A 12,548-nucleotide genomic window follows, 5' to 3' on the forward strand; every position below is an offset into this window, starting at 1 on the left:
CTGCTGAACTACACAGGCTCAGGGATACCCTCAGGGGGCAGGCTAATCAGCAACTGAGCAGAGACACCAGCTGCTGCACGCTGAGGGGGAGATAGATTTCAGTCTGAGTCCAGGCAAGTTCACTTCTTAGTAGAATAACAACAACAAAATCCTTAGAAAAACAAAATAGATCCACTACAATAAATTATACACAATTCTGCTTTTCAACCAAAAACTACTAGATGTGCAAAGAAACAGGAAAGTATGACTCATACTCAGGAAACTGATTCCAAGTGAGCCCTGATGCTGGATTTAAGTAGCTGTGTTCGGAGAATTAAAAGAAAGTGTGACCCAAGGGGAGAGAAAATGAGTTAATAGGAGCCGATCCTGATTGGGCTCAGATGTTGGATTTAAGTGGCTATCATAAATATGTTCAAAGAAATAGAAGAAAACAGCCTAAGAATTAAAGGGAAACACAATATTAATATTAATTATACGACCTCCCTTATAATTGTTTTCATTGGAAGAGTACACACTCATTGACAATTATATTAATGTTACACATGACCTGTTGCTGATGACACGCTCTCACACAGTTTCTGTGGGGTAGGAATTCAGGAGCAGATTAATGGATGGACCTGGCTTAGGGTCTCACGGTTTCACAGTCCACTTGCTGGTGGGGCTGCAGGTGCTGAAGTTGGTTGAGGTCGGGGAACTTGCCCCCACAGTGTCTCACTCACATAGGGAGGTAGTTGGTGCTGCCTGTTGGCACAGGGCCTCAGTTTCTCACCATGTGAGCCTCTCTGTGGGGCTCCTTTCATGGAGACCGTTGTGTTTGCACGATGTTCTTGTTTTTGTCTGTGCTCAGTCATGGTTGTGGACTTCGCATGGTCACAGACTTGGTCTGATATTGGTGTACTACTGTAAACGCTTTCATGTTTAATAGGGAAGAGTGTGGTCTGTGTGCCAGCGCCAGTTCCACCCCAGCTATAAGCTGCTAGCTCTCTGTCACAGCTGATTGTTATTGTTGTTATTTTTTTCCTTTTTCACAAGTGTATTACCTATCTTACAAAGTTGTAGTAAAGCTGAAAAATGATGTAATATGGCTCCTAACATAGAACTGGGAATATAGCATGGATTCAATAAGTTGTGGCTAATAAATGATGAGGGTTGTGGTAATGATGATGTTGGTGGTGATGGTGTAATTAGGTCTTTCTTTCCTTGGAAAAAATAAATTGTCAAGAACTTCTGGAAATGAATGTGCTCCTATAACACCCCATATACTCTCCCATATCAACACAGGTCATCCTGTTGTCATCGTCCACTGGCTTGTCCCTATCTGCAGCTAGATTATAAACTCTCTAAAAACAAAAGTACAGTGTTTGCCTTTTTCAGTTTTGTGTTCTTAGCACATTGAACAGTTTCTGGCATATAGATGAGTAAATTATTCTTGAAGATCAAAGTGAAGCATAGATCTATAAAGAATGTTATTGAAGGTACCCGTGGAAATATGGTACTGAACTAGATAGCTATGGTGTGGTTTCTGTCCATATTATGTTTGTCATCATTGTTTTTGTATGACTCGATCCAACTCATAGGTTTTATAACTTAATTTGCTATTCTTTTCCTGTGTGAAAATGCAGTACCTCATTCAGTACATTGAAAATTACAGGAAGATACCATGAGAATCTGGAGATAAAATCAAGGCAGGCATCATCAGGCTGACATTTCTGAAAGTTTATCACATATATGGGTGAGATTAACCATCTGCAGAAAAAAGCCAGTAGTGATAGCTTCTAAATACTTTACTGATAAAACAAACAGTCTCCTATATCTCCTCTCAGGGATTAAGATTTTGTTTTCCCCACTTCAAGGGAACTAGGCTGTGTCCTTAGGAAGTAATGACTACATATATAAATCTGTAACATTCTCAAGTGAATTATCTTTTGGTCTTCAGGAGTTAACTGGTCTTCATAAGTATAGAAAAATCTTCCAAAAGGCAAAACGGAAGAGATTCTGAGTTAGGATAGCCAAAATACTTTATGAAACCAAAATAGAGCATGACTACACAGGCCACTCAAACAGCTACCCAGCTTGATTAAAATTTTCTTTAAGAATATCTGGCTTTATTTGTTCTAGTTGTAATTCTAAAATTAGGAGACAGTGTCTCATCAAATGAGTGATATGGGTTATCTCAATGTAAAGTAATAAGTTCATAAAGTCAGTTTCTTATAACTTTGCTTAGAATCAGTTGTGGAAAACCTATTGAGCTCTCAGGAAATCCAGGTTTCTGTGCCTGCAAAGCCATCCTCTTTGACTTTGCCAAAGCCCAGGGCTGCTCTAAGACTCTTTCAAAGCCTCCAGGGCCTCTCTTGACTCTCTTCTTTCAGCTTCTTGAGGCCCATATGCTACTTCTCCTGTTTCTTGTTATCGCAACTTACATGATCCTTACCAGGATTGGGTGCTGAATAAATGTTTAGAATTGGTTCCTTTTGGTGAGCATCTGCATAATTAATTTACTATCATTTTAATTGAAAAACACAGGAAGTTTTTGCCTATGATAGATTATTTTGTTGTGGTTTCTCTTAAAGTATTTTTATTGCATCTCAATAAATTAAATTGCCTCTTGGCCATTCTAAGTATTTTTTTCTTGGTGGTGGTGATGGTGGTGATTATGGTGCATTGAAATTGTGCTCACATTTAATTTGAAACACATGAAGCTAGAAAGCATGTTGGAAATAGAAAGTGAGAACAACAGAGAAATAATTAGTGTCATCTGTTTTACTCTGTTGTATTTAACTTTTATCCTTTCACTTTCCATATGTATTTCCCTGAACTCTATTTTCCTTTTTTATATTTTTCTGGGTCTTTTTAGCAGACTTCAAGTGTGGAAATAATTTCACACAACAAAAAGATAGTGGCAGCTGTCAGCCCAGTTCCTGGGTTGCTGCTGTAATTATGGGTAAGGGTGACAAAAATGCAAACAAATCTTTGGGAACTCAGGATAATTTGTCATCATATTTTATTTATTTGATATATGGCAAGTGCTTTCCAATTGTTCCTTTTAGGTAGGGCCATTTAGAACTTGAATTTATATTCTAGTTTTTAATGGTTACCCCCCTCAACTTCTGATTTCCCCCATATCATTCAATTATTAAGAAGTTTAGTAAGAAAAAGTTCATGAAGATTCCTCTTATCTATGGCAATTTTTTCCCCTCATTCTACTTAAATTATGCTTATATTTAGCCAATCAGAATAAATGTGTCTTCTCTTTGTTTAGATATTCACTTTTATGTTGCTTGGTACTTTAAATTATTTATTTATTTTTGTTAGATGGGCATTATCTAAAAAACTCAGACTAGTAACTTAGACCATCAACAATGAGAGAGGATCTGTTTAGTACTAAAAATACTGGAGAGAAAAGTGTTATCTTTTCAAAGTTAGATTAATTTTAAAACTGTGAAATTTATATTAAGAATTAATAGCTATCTACCAATGAATAAAAGAATAATTTTATGTTGTTTTAAATATTTAAAATGATCTCTAGAAGCCAGAGAAAAAATACTTAGTTGAATTGTCTGTTATAATATTAACATTGGGTAAAGTAAAAGTTGAGGAAGAGTAAAAGATAGTGATTCTTAATCTCTTAGGTCACAAATCCCATTAAAAGGCTAATTCAAATGAACACTATCGTACCTCTTCCTTAAAAAGAGGCATATATGCTCACACATAGATGTAAAACTTTACAGATAGCTTTCGGTGATTCATAAGCTTCTTTAGCTCTTAGACCTCAGGATAAGAACCGCTGGTTGAAAGCATCATTAGTATTACAAAGCTCTTTGACTTCATCTTGCTTTAGACCAGCACTTGTACTCATTCTTCTTTTTCTCCTTGTCTTTTTTTGTTCCTTATTATGATATATATTTTCAAACATTTCTTTAACTAATCTTTATGAAGTTCTGAAACTTCCCTTGTGAGGGGAACTGCATTTCCGATATAGCTGCAGAGTATTAGACTGGAATCTTTAGGCAATACCAATAACAATTACCGAAAATGAATTCTTCCCTCTTTCTAGATCATTAAAGTCAGAGTGGCGAATGTAAGGTTTAGGTGGGCATTTTATTTGTTTTTTCTCTATTGCAGTCACCTTAAATAATGGCCCCTAAAGAATAAAATTGATCTGGTTTTTATGAATTATACACATCATTTACAAAAATTAAACAAGTAAAGAGCAAGATAGGAGCAAGATCTGCTGGAGGTACGGTAGGAACTAGAGAAAGTGTATATTTTTTGCAAATTCCTCTTGCAAGTTCCTTTTACTTGGCACATGATTATAACTGAATTCAGTTGAGTAGAATAGACACACATCTATTTTGTGTTAATGTTGAAATGTAAGTAATGGAGTTTAGAATAAGAATAGCAGATGAAATTAAACTCAAGTTAATGAAATGTACAATGGAAAGAAGTACAATTTTAAGAGACAGGTGTGACTTAATTTTACTCTCTCAAAATCCCTTATTAGTAATTAAATTTACTTACAATTACTGTTTATCTGGGACAAAAAGTCCTTTATTTTTTCTGCCTCAATAATAAACAAACTGTAAAGTCTTTTTTTATTCTTGAAAGCCTGGAAGTCTAGGCCCAAGTCAATGTGTGTATAGAAAGGAAATACTGGTTTTCTCAGTAAGAGATCAATGGCAGCGTTAGTTACTAAGATACTGCCATCCTTGAAGGCACTGTGGGGCAGTGGAGCCTGCCGTGGTGTTCAGAAAATGGCAGCGAAAATAGGAAATGAGATCTCTGAGGTAGGAACGAGAGAAGAACAGAGAGATTGATTTCATAGCACTTACTGCACTGAAATAGGTTTGTTTCTATTCTTTACAATTATAAAGCAATTTTTAAAGTTTTAGAATCTAAAATTTATTTTGTATTTTGCTAACAAAATCATATTTGGTTTATTAAATTGAATTTATTTTTCAGAAAATATTTACAAATATTTAATTTATTCTTCAGTGCTTCTAATTTTAAATGGAGTTTGAAGTTGTGGAATTTCTAGTAATCTATCTCTTGGTTTTGGTTATTTTCTGAAAATAGAGACTTCTGATGAAGGAAATTAAAACACTACAGTAAAGCAGACTTGAAACTATATTAGGTCTTTAAGGCATGGTCAGGATTATAATCTATCTACTGAATTTCACTTCAAATTTAGTAAGAAATATCATTGGTAATAAAATTCTCCCTTGAGCTTTCAAGCTGATTCTAGGACATGGTGCCCACTGCTAACCACTGGGCTCCCAAACACTGAGAAATTTTTGCTTTCAACCTACTTACACTGTAGAACCCAGTGCTGGCTGTTGGACTTGCACGTTGTGTCTCAAGTTGCAGCTTACCTGTCCCTAGTCATGCTTTCATTCTAACAATGGAGGGCTTGCATCCAACTTCCAGAGTCCAAACTTCCTTTCTCCCAGCAGGCCCCATGTTTAGAAACTGAATGTTTGTATTGATCATTGTTTCAAGTTCTTCTCTAGTAGCCTATACGGTATTCTGGGCCTAAATATTTGAGTATTTTCTGCCCCACATTCTTCCAACAAAGTCCCAAGTGCTGTGTTAGGACACTCAGTTACTTAATTCGGACTTTGTGCTTTGGGAGTTGCCTGCTATATTCTAGGCACTGTTTTAGGATGGTGTGTGTGTGTGTGTGTGTGTGTGTGTGTGTGTGTAGTTAAATACTTACATGTATATATGTATATGTACATATTTAAATATATGCCTATGTGCATATATATGTGTACTCCTTAAAATACTGTAAAGGAGATATTTGCCCCCATTTAATAGATGAAGATATCAAATCTTAGAGCAGATAAATAGATTGCTCATGACCACAGAGGGAGAGGCAGTCTGAGAACCAGAATTCAGACCTAGTTCTTGCTCATTCATTTACCCATTCATTCATTGAGTATGTGCTATGACAAGAATCATTCTAGGTTCTCAGGATACAGCAGTAAACAAAAATCTGTCCTCTTGCATGTTACTTACTATGTCAGATGGTGATAAGTGCTATAAAACATTGATACAGGATCAGTGAGGAATGAGAGTTGAGTGAGGTTGCAGTTTTAAATAGGGTTGTCAGAGTTTTCACTGAAATGGTGACATTTGATTAAAGACCTAAAGGAAGTGAGAGAGAGAACCATGAAACTATCTGAGAGAAGATGGTATCAGACAGAGGAAAAAACAAGTGCAAAGACCTGAGTAAGCGCATCCCATGTGGCATCTCAAAAGAATTCTAACTGGGAATTGCTGAACCCTCTGGAATCCACACTGAACATTCGTTGCCCACATGCCTTGTAAGTGATAAGACACTATATCCCGTAGATGAATCACGAGTTGTTAACAAATTAGCTTTATCAGGTTGAGTTATTACCTTGCACATTGTAGGCATCCCAGAATTGTTTATTTTTTAACAAGTTTATTTTTTATATACCAAATCAATTTTCTAAACTTCTGTTTCTTTGTATGATATTTTTATTTTCCTTCAAATTAAACTATGAAAAGCGTTTGTTAGAGTAGTAATACTGTGGTTAGATTTTCCTGTTTTTATATTTAATTTGATTTCTATAAAAACTTAGTTAAATGTGAAAATGCTTTTGAAATGGTTCCATGTAATGGAACATTCATTGTAATGTTAATATTGGCACAATAAGGATATGCATGTCAATTTTTGTTAATTATATCATTCTTTCTAAGAGCATGGTTTACATGTTGAGATAACATATTTTTTCATTTCATATGCAGCCATAAATTATGTTGGAGCTTATGCAAAAAGTTTCCTAGCACATAATGGAGTGATATAAATTGACATATTTTAAAAAGCAACAGTATATATTCTGTTTCTTCCTTAAATAGATTATAGGGTTATGGATATACTTAAACATTCATAAAATTTAATATATCCTATATATAATTTTCATAGGTCAGCAAGACAGCTTTAACTTTTGACTGAAGTCTACTAAACAAGTATAAAAGATTGAAGCCTAAAGTCAACTGTTGGTAGAAGCCAAAGCCTTAAAATGTATAATTAAACTCGCATTGAATATAAGTAGATTTCCATTTTAGAAAATATGTTCAATTCAGCTCAACCAACACTTACTGAGCATTCTGCTATGGGAGTTCTATTGATACGGAAAAAAATCACTACTGCGGTAACACTGGTGGTACTAATAGAGTTTGAACCGCGGCGGTGATGGGGGGGGGTCCCAAATGAAAGACATTTTTACATTAGGTTTAATGGGTGACTGGATATGTGCATTGAGGGTACAAGGAGCATTTAAGATAATGTAGACTTTTAACTTCAGCACTGGGTGACCGATGACACTATTAAACAGGATAGCAAATAGGAAAAGGGAAAGGTTTGGTGAGCTTGAGAACTTTCAGTTCAGTTTTGGGCTTTTTGAATTGGAGACATCTGTAGGACCTGTAAAAGTGAGTCCATAACATTTCTATGTCCTTATGAAGATTGTTATTAAGAGGGCACTGTTGACTTCTTCTTGAAATTCTGGACCATAGGACATTTTTAGGGTGTGTGATAATAACAGTAGTGACCTTTAACTGTAACGTCAGAATTTAGCACATAATTGTATTTTATATCACATTCTAAATGTTTTAAATCACTTTTGTCTCACCTTGTGATTGTAAACATTAGGGCTGAGATGAGGTTTTATGCTCTTCTAACAGGCTCAGAAGTACTGTTGAAGTTCCTGTAGTGGCCTCAGTGAAAACTACTACCCCAGACTCTTAGAATTTGTTTCTCTCAGTGTATCTGGTGATGCTACAGTAGTAAATGTATTGAGGAATTGCTTTCGTTCATCCCTTCATTGATTCCCTACTTACTGAATACCTGGTATATGCAAGGTATCATTGCCTTACAACTGGGAGGGAAGCAGTAGGGATACTTTGTTTCTAGAAATAGATAACTATAACAACATCTTATCATAAAAACTTTTAATTTTCTTTTCAGAGACTTATCAGTTGTTTTAAATGTAGAAATTACTCTTTTTACTTCATGAAATCTTAAAATCACTTCTGGTAAAGAGGGAGGTGTTGAGGGGAGTGAGGGAAGTGAAAGAATAAGAAGATAAATGAGCTTGAAACTGTCTTTAAGATATTACCATGTATTGATCTCTGCCAGAGGGAATTCTTGTTAGACCTGATTCTGACAGTCAGTCTGCCTAGCACTTTTTTAACTGCAGTCTTTCCTGATTTCATTTGTTACTCACTGCAGTGGCATGTTGATCATGTGGGAATTAAGAACAAGGTCTGCCCACAGCCTTGGTTCACATGCCTTGCTACTTAGTGTTTGTGCAAACCTGGCTAAATTGCAGCCTCTCTAAGTTTTGGTTTCTTCCTCTGTAAGTGGGGATACGAGCACGATGTAACTAGCTTATAAGTCCGTTCCATTAAATGTCAACTCTTTGGCACAGTGCCTGGCCCATAGTATATGTACAATAAATGTTAGCAATAATAGTGGTGAGATAATTGTGAATCCTTACAGTACTCTGTCTTCCTTAAAGTGCTAGATAATATTCAAGTAAAATACCAGACATTGAGTTTTGAAATAGTTTTTATTTTAAATATCAATATTATATATTCATTGATTGTTTCTATTTTATTTTTAGCTTTGAAACATTATTATTCATTTCTCTATCTTGAAATTTTCATAATCCAATATGTGTATGTATAACCTTTCTACGTTTCCTTGTATATTGATCTCTGCTGTAAAAAAAAAAAAAAAAGGATAGGGATATACTGATATTATATTTAATAGAATTAACTTCTCCCTTGCCTCTCTGGTGCCTTTGCTCCCTCATGCCCAAATAACCTATCTTGTAAGAAACTTCTGTGGGTGTACAAAAAATAAGAGTAAATAAAGACAGAGCATGTAATAAAGCAGAACAAGTACTTCCAGTAGAGGGAGATATTGGCAAAACAATCAAACCGCAGCATACGCAGGTACAATGGGTATCAAATTTAAAAATGAAGCTTTCCCTGTGTAAAAAATTTAACTAATTAAGAATTTAAGTAATAAGTTGGGTAACACTGTGGTTTTTATTTTGCTAGTTGCCAAACCCAAACTCAGTGTGCCAGTCTCTGGGAATGCACTATGAGTACTACAGATACTATTACCATCACCGTGGAACTTTCCTCACATACTGTTTCAGAGATAGAAGTAAAGACAAGATCATTGACACCTCTCATCTCTCTGAATCTCTAAAAATCACAAGTAATGGAAGTTATAGGCTGGATCATTTGAAAACAAAGTTACAAAAGCTATATTTTCTTAATTCAAAAAGATTTTTTTCACAGAGTTCTAGAACTATCTGAATAAACTGGTGTAGCCTTAAATGACATAAACCAATGGACTGAATCAGAACACTATCCTTTTTATAAAAGGAAACATTGTTAAAAATTTAATATCTTTGCAGTTTAGATCCTCAAATTTCTGAAATTACTAGGAGGCCTATAATTAAAGGCAAATTAACAACATTAATTTGGCTTGGATTGGAATTTTTTCAAATATTTTCAGTAGGATAGTTAAATTGATTTGAAGCTTTACTTTTCCAACCGAAACATCACATTTCTTTCTGTTGGCAGCATTGTCCAATAACTGACTACTATAATAGCCCCTCTGCACTTTGAAATTTACTACTCTTATTGTATCACATGCTAAGAAATTGCTGCCCTGGAACTTGGGGATGTTGAGACTGCCCTTAAACCTGAGAGGCTCACTTAACAGTTGACTGAGTTTTCCCCTCTGTATCATGCCTAAATATTTTGATGTGGATTTTATTACTTTTTGGCTGCATTAGTAAATTCAGTTTGTAAAATGTCGAAAGAACTTTATATAATACACAAAATGTATCTTAAATAAACGTACTATGGTAATCTTGTAGTTTAAATTTCTATTTAATACATTCAGAAATGGAAGTTATACATCTCTGCGGATTTTCTATTAATTAATTTGGTAAACATTACTACCATCAACTTAATAGATATTAGCTTTCAAAAGGTACTGTCTTAAACATGTAGTTTTTAGTTATTTAGTTAGCATTCTGAAAGCCTTCTTCAATTTTCTTGCTTTTAATTTTTGCCAGGGAGCATCATTGTTTTTTGTGTTTAAGTAGGTTTTTATAATTTCATAGGTAACTTTGGAGTATCAGCTAGCTAGAATGAACTTCATAGCATATAGTATGATTTTTCTGGTAGGACTTAAGTTGTTCCCAGAATTGCACCATGCTTTTGTAAGGTGAACATTTTAAATGCTTTATTTAACCACTGGATGTACATTTTTTAATTATTAAAAATAATTTTCGGTAAATGGACTACTCCATCCAAAGAGTTTCTTTGGACTACTAATACATATCAGAATGCCTTTTTTTAAACCTTCATAAATAAATTAATATGCATTAAAAATGACTATAGGAAAATGAAATTGAACAAATAAAAAGCAAATTCGTACTGATGTGTATCCATTAGAGTAGGCAAGATTATGCTACAGTAATAAGCCTAAAAACTCAGTGACTAAAAACAATGAAAGTTACTATTCATGTATGCCGCATGTTCTTCGTAGTTTGACAGCAGTGATGCCTTTGTTGTCATCACTTGGGGACTCAGGCTGAGGCAGGTTCTATCTTGACAATTGCAGTTCTGGGCAAAGAAAATGTAGTGACTCTTTTGATATTTTTAAAGTTTCTGCCTGAAAATGGCATAGTTCACCTTGGTGAGATGTAACCACATCTGAGTTCAACAGGGTGAATGATCCTCACGCAGAGAGGAACACTGGATGTTGCAAACAGTGTGGCACTTTACTCTTCTAAAGTGAGCATTCAGCAACTATCAGTAGTTTCTGTATGAAGCTTAGACAATGTCTGGTTTGAAACTGACTATGGGAAGAAAATGAACTGTTTTCACCTAATCATAACCAGATTAGTTTTAGAAGTCGTATTGACAGTGTGTTGAACACATATACACACATGCCCACACAATTCTACATGGTCCATATGATGCAGGAACTGTTTTACAATAACATTTATACCATTGAGAATATTGCTGTTGTTCTACATGCAGTGTGCACAGGGAGTAACGACGTTTGATGGACTGACCTCCTTTAAATTCACAGTTGTACGTCAGCCAGGACCATTCATAAATTTAATGAGTACATTACAGTTTAGCACGGTTTTAAACTTCTTTCTTTCTTTTTTTTTTTTTTTTGGCTTTTAAAAAACAACAAAAAGGCCAAATTTTAATTTGGAATCTAAGTGTATGATGGTATAGTGTATTAATGAGAAAACTGGCTGCTACAAATAGCTAATAGTTTAACTAACAAATATAATGGAACCATTAGTGATATTGCCAAAATTCACACTAAATGAAAATATTATAGTTTGTTATAAGATCGGTGATTTTTGTTTTTTAAATCTCCAACAAATTAGCTAGTGATTATTTATTTTGTTGCTAACAATTCTTTTTATCTTAATTTTTTAGATATTACTGATTTTCCGAAAATATTTTGTGAAACTTCCCAGAAGCTGGTGAGTGTGGAAGCCTTCGCTCTGGCTGCTAAATATTATTCTGTAGAAAACTTGGGAATATGTACTCCTTTTGAACAGTTGCTTGTAGCCCTTCGTGGAAATCAAAAACAGAGAACTGGTAGGTGTGTTAGTTTGTGTGTATGTATGTTTTTTAGGAATTTAGAAGCAATATATTGTTCATATATATATATATATATATATATATATATTTCCAACATGTTCTTAATTTATTGTTAGACGTTATATCATGAGCCCCGATAGACTGATTTGTTCTAAATGAGTAGGTTTTCTTATGCACCATATTAAACAGAAAACTTAGGTATAGATCTCCACATTTTTTTCCTACATCGTAGTCTAGTTATCAGTCTTTTCCTTTGTAGTTAATTGTTTTATATTTCAAGGAACATTTTTAAGAATGTTATATGAGTCTTTTCATTTTATTAATTCAAATTTGATTCATAGCAGCTAAACTAATAGAGATTCATCTTACAGACACCGCAATAGGATCTCTGTATTATTTTCATATTTAATTATAGAAAACATGAGCATCAACTGATGATTCTTATTAAGTTTTGTTTCTTTAGTAGCATACTTTAATTTTGTTTTACTTTTGTTCAGATGAAAATGTGAAGCCAGATGAGTTTATGAATTTGAAAAAATCTCATGAAGTTCAGGCAATGTCAGAGCTCATCAGCAGTATTGCTGATTACTGTGGAATAAAGCAGGTAAGAGTATTTCCCTATATATTCATGTGTTTAAATTATTGCCATTTTGGGGGGTATCATTCAAATTTCCTTTTCTACTATCACTGTCTAGCCTTTAAAATGTCATTAAGTAATAGCTGATGTGAGATGTCACATCACATCTGATCCTTTAAAAATGCTCTCATTTCCCAATATACTGCAATAAAAACAAATTTATACTAAAAATAAGATATGACTGTTAATGTTTTGCCACAAATTTCACTCTTTCCAGAGTGGATAG

The 12,548-nt window shown here is 34.3% G+C and overlaps 1 protein-coding gene across 1 annotated transcript in view; it reads left to right on the plus strand.

Annotated features, from left to right (window-relative positions):
* METTL25 (methyltransferase like 25) overlaps nucleotides 1–12,548 on the plus strand; it is a gene marked incomplete at its 3' end in the record, with an annotated part of 30,358 nt that overhangs the window by 7,131 nt on the left and 10,679 nt on the right. The window contains exons 2-3 of the mRNA XM_007457674.1: nucleotides 11,518–11,682; nucleotides 12,183–12,289. Of these exons, the coding sequence (XP_007457736.1) occupies nucleotides 11,518–11,682; nucleotides 12,183–12,289 (272 nt within the window). The remainder of the gene's footprint in view (nucleotides 1–11,517; nucleotides 11,683–12,182; nucleotides 12,290–12,548) is intronic.

Source organism: Lipotes vexillifer, unplaced genomic scaffold, assembly GCF_000442215.2.
Source record: "Lipotes vexillifer unplaced genomic scaffold, Lipotes_vexillifer_v1.1 scaffold117, whole genome shotgun sequence".
In the NCBI taxonomy this organism is placed as follows: domain Eukaryota; kingdom Metazoa; phylum Chordata; class Mammalia; order Artiodactyla; family Lipotidae; genus Lipotes; species Lipotes vexillifer.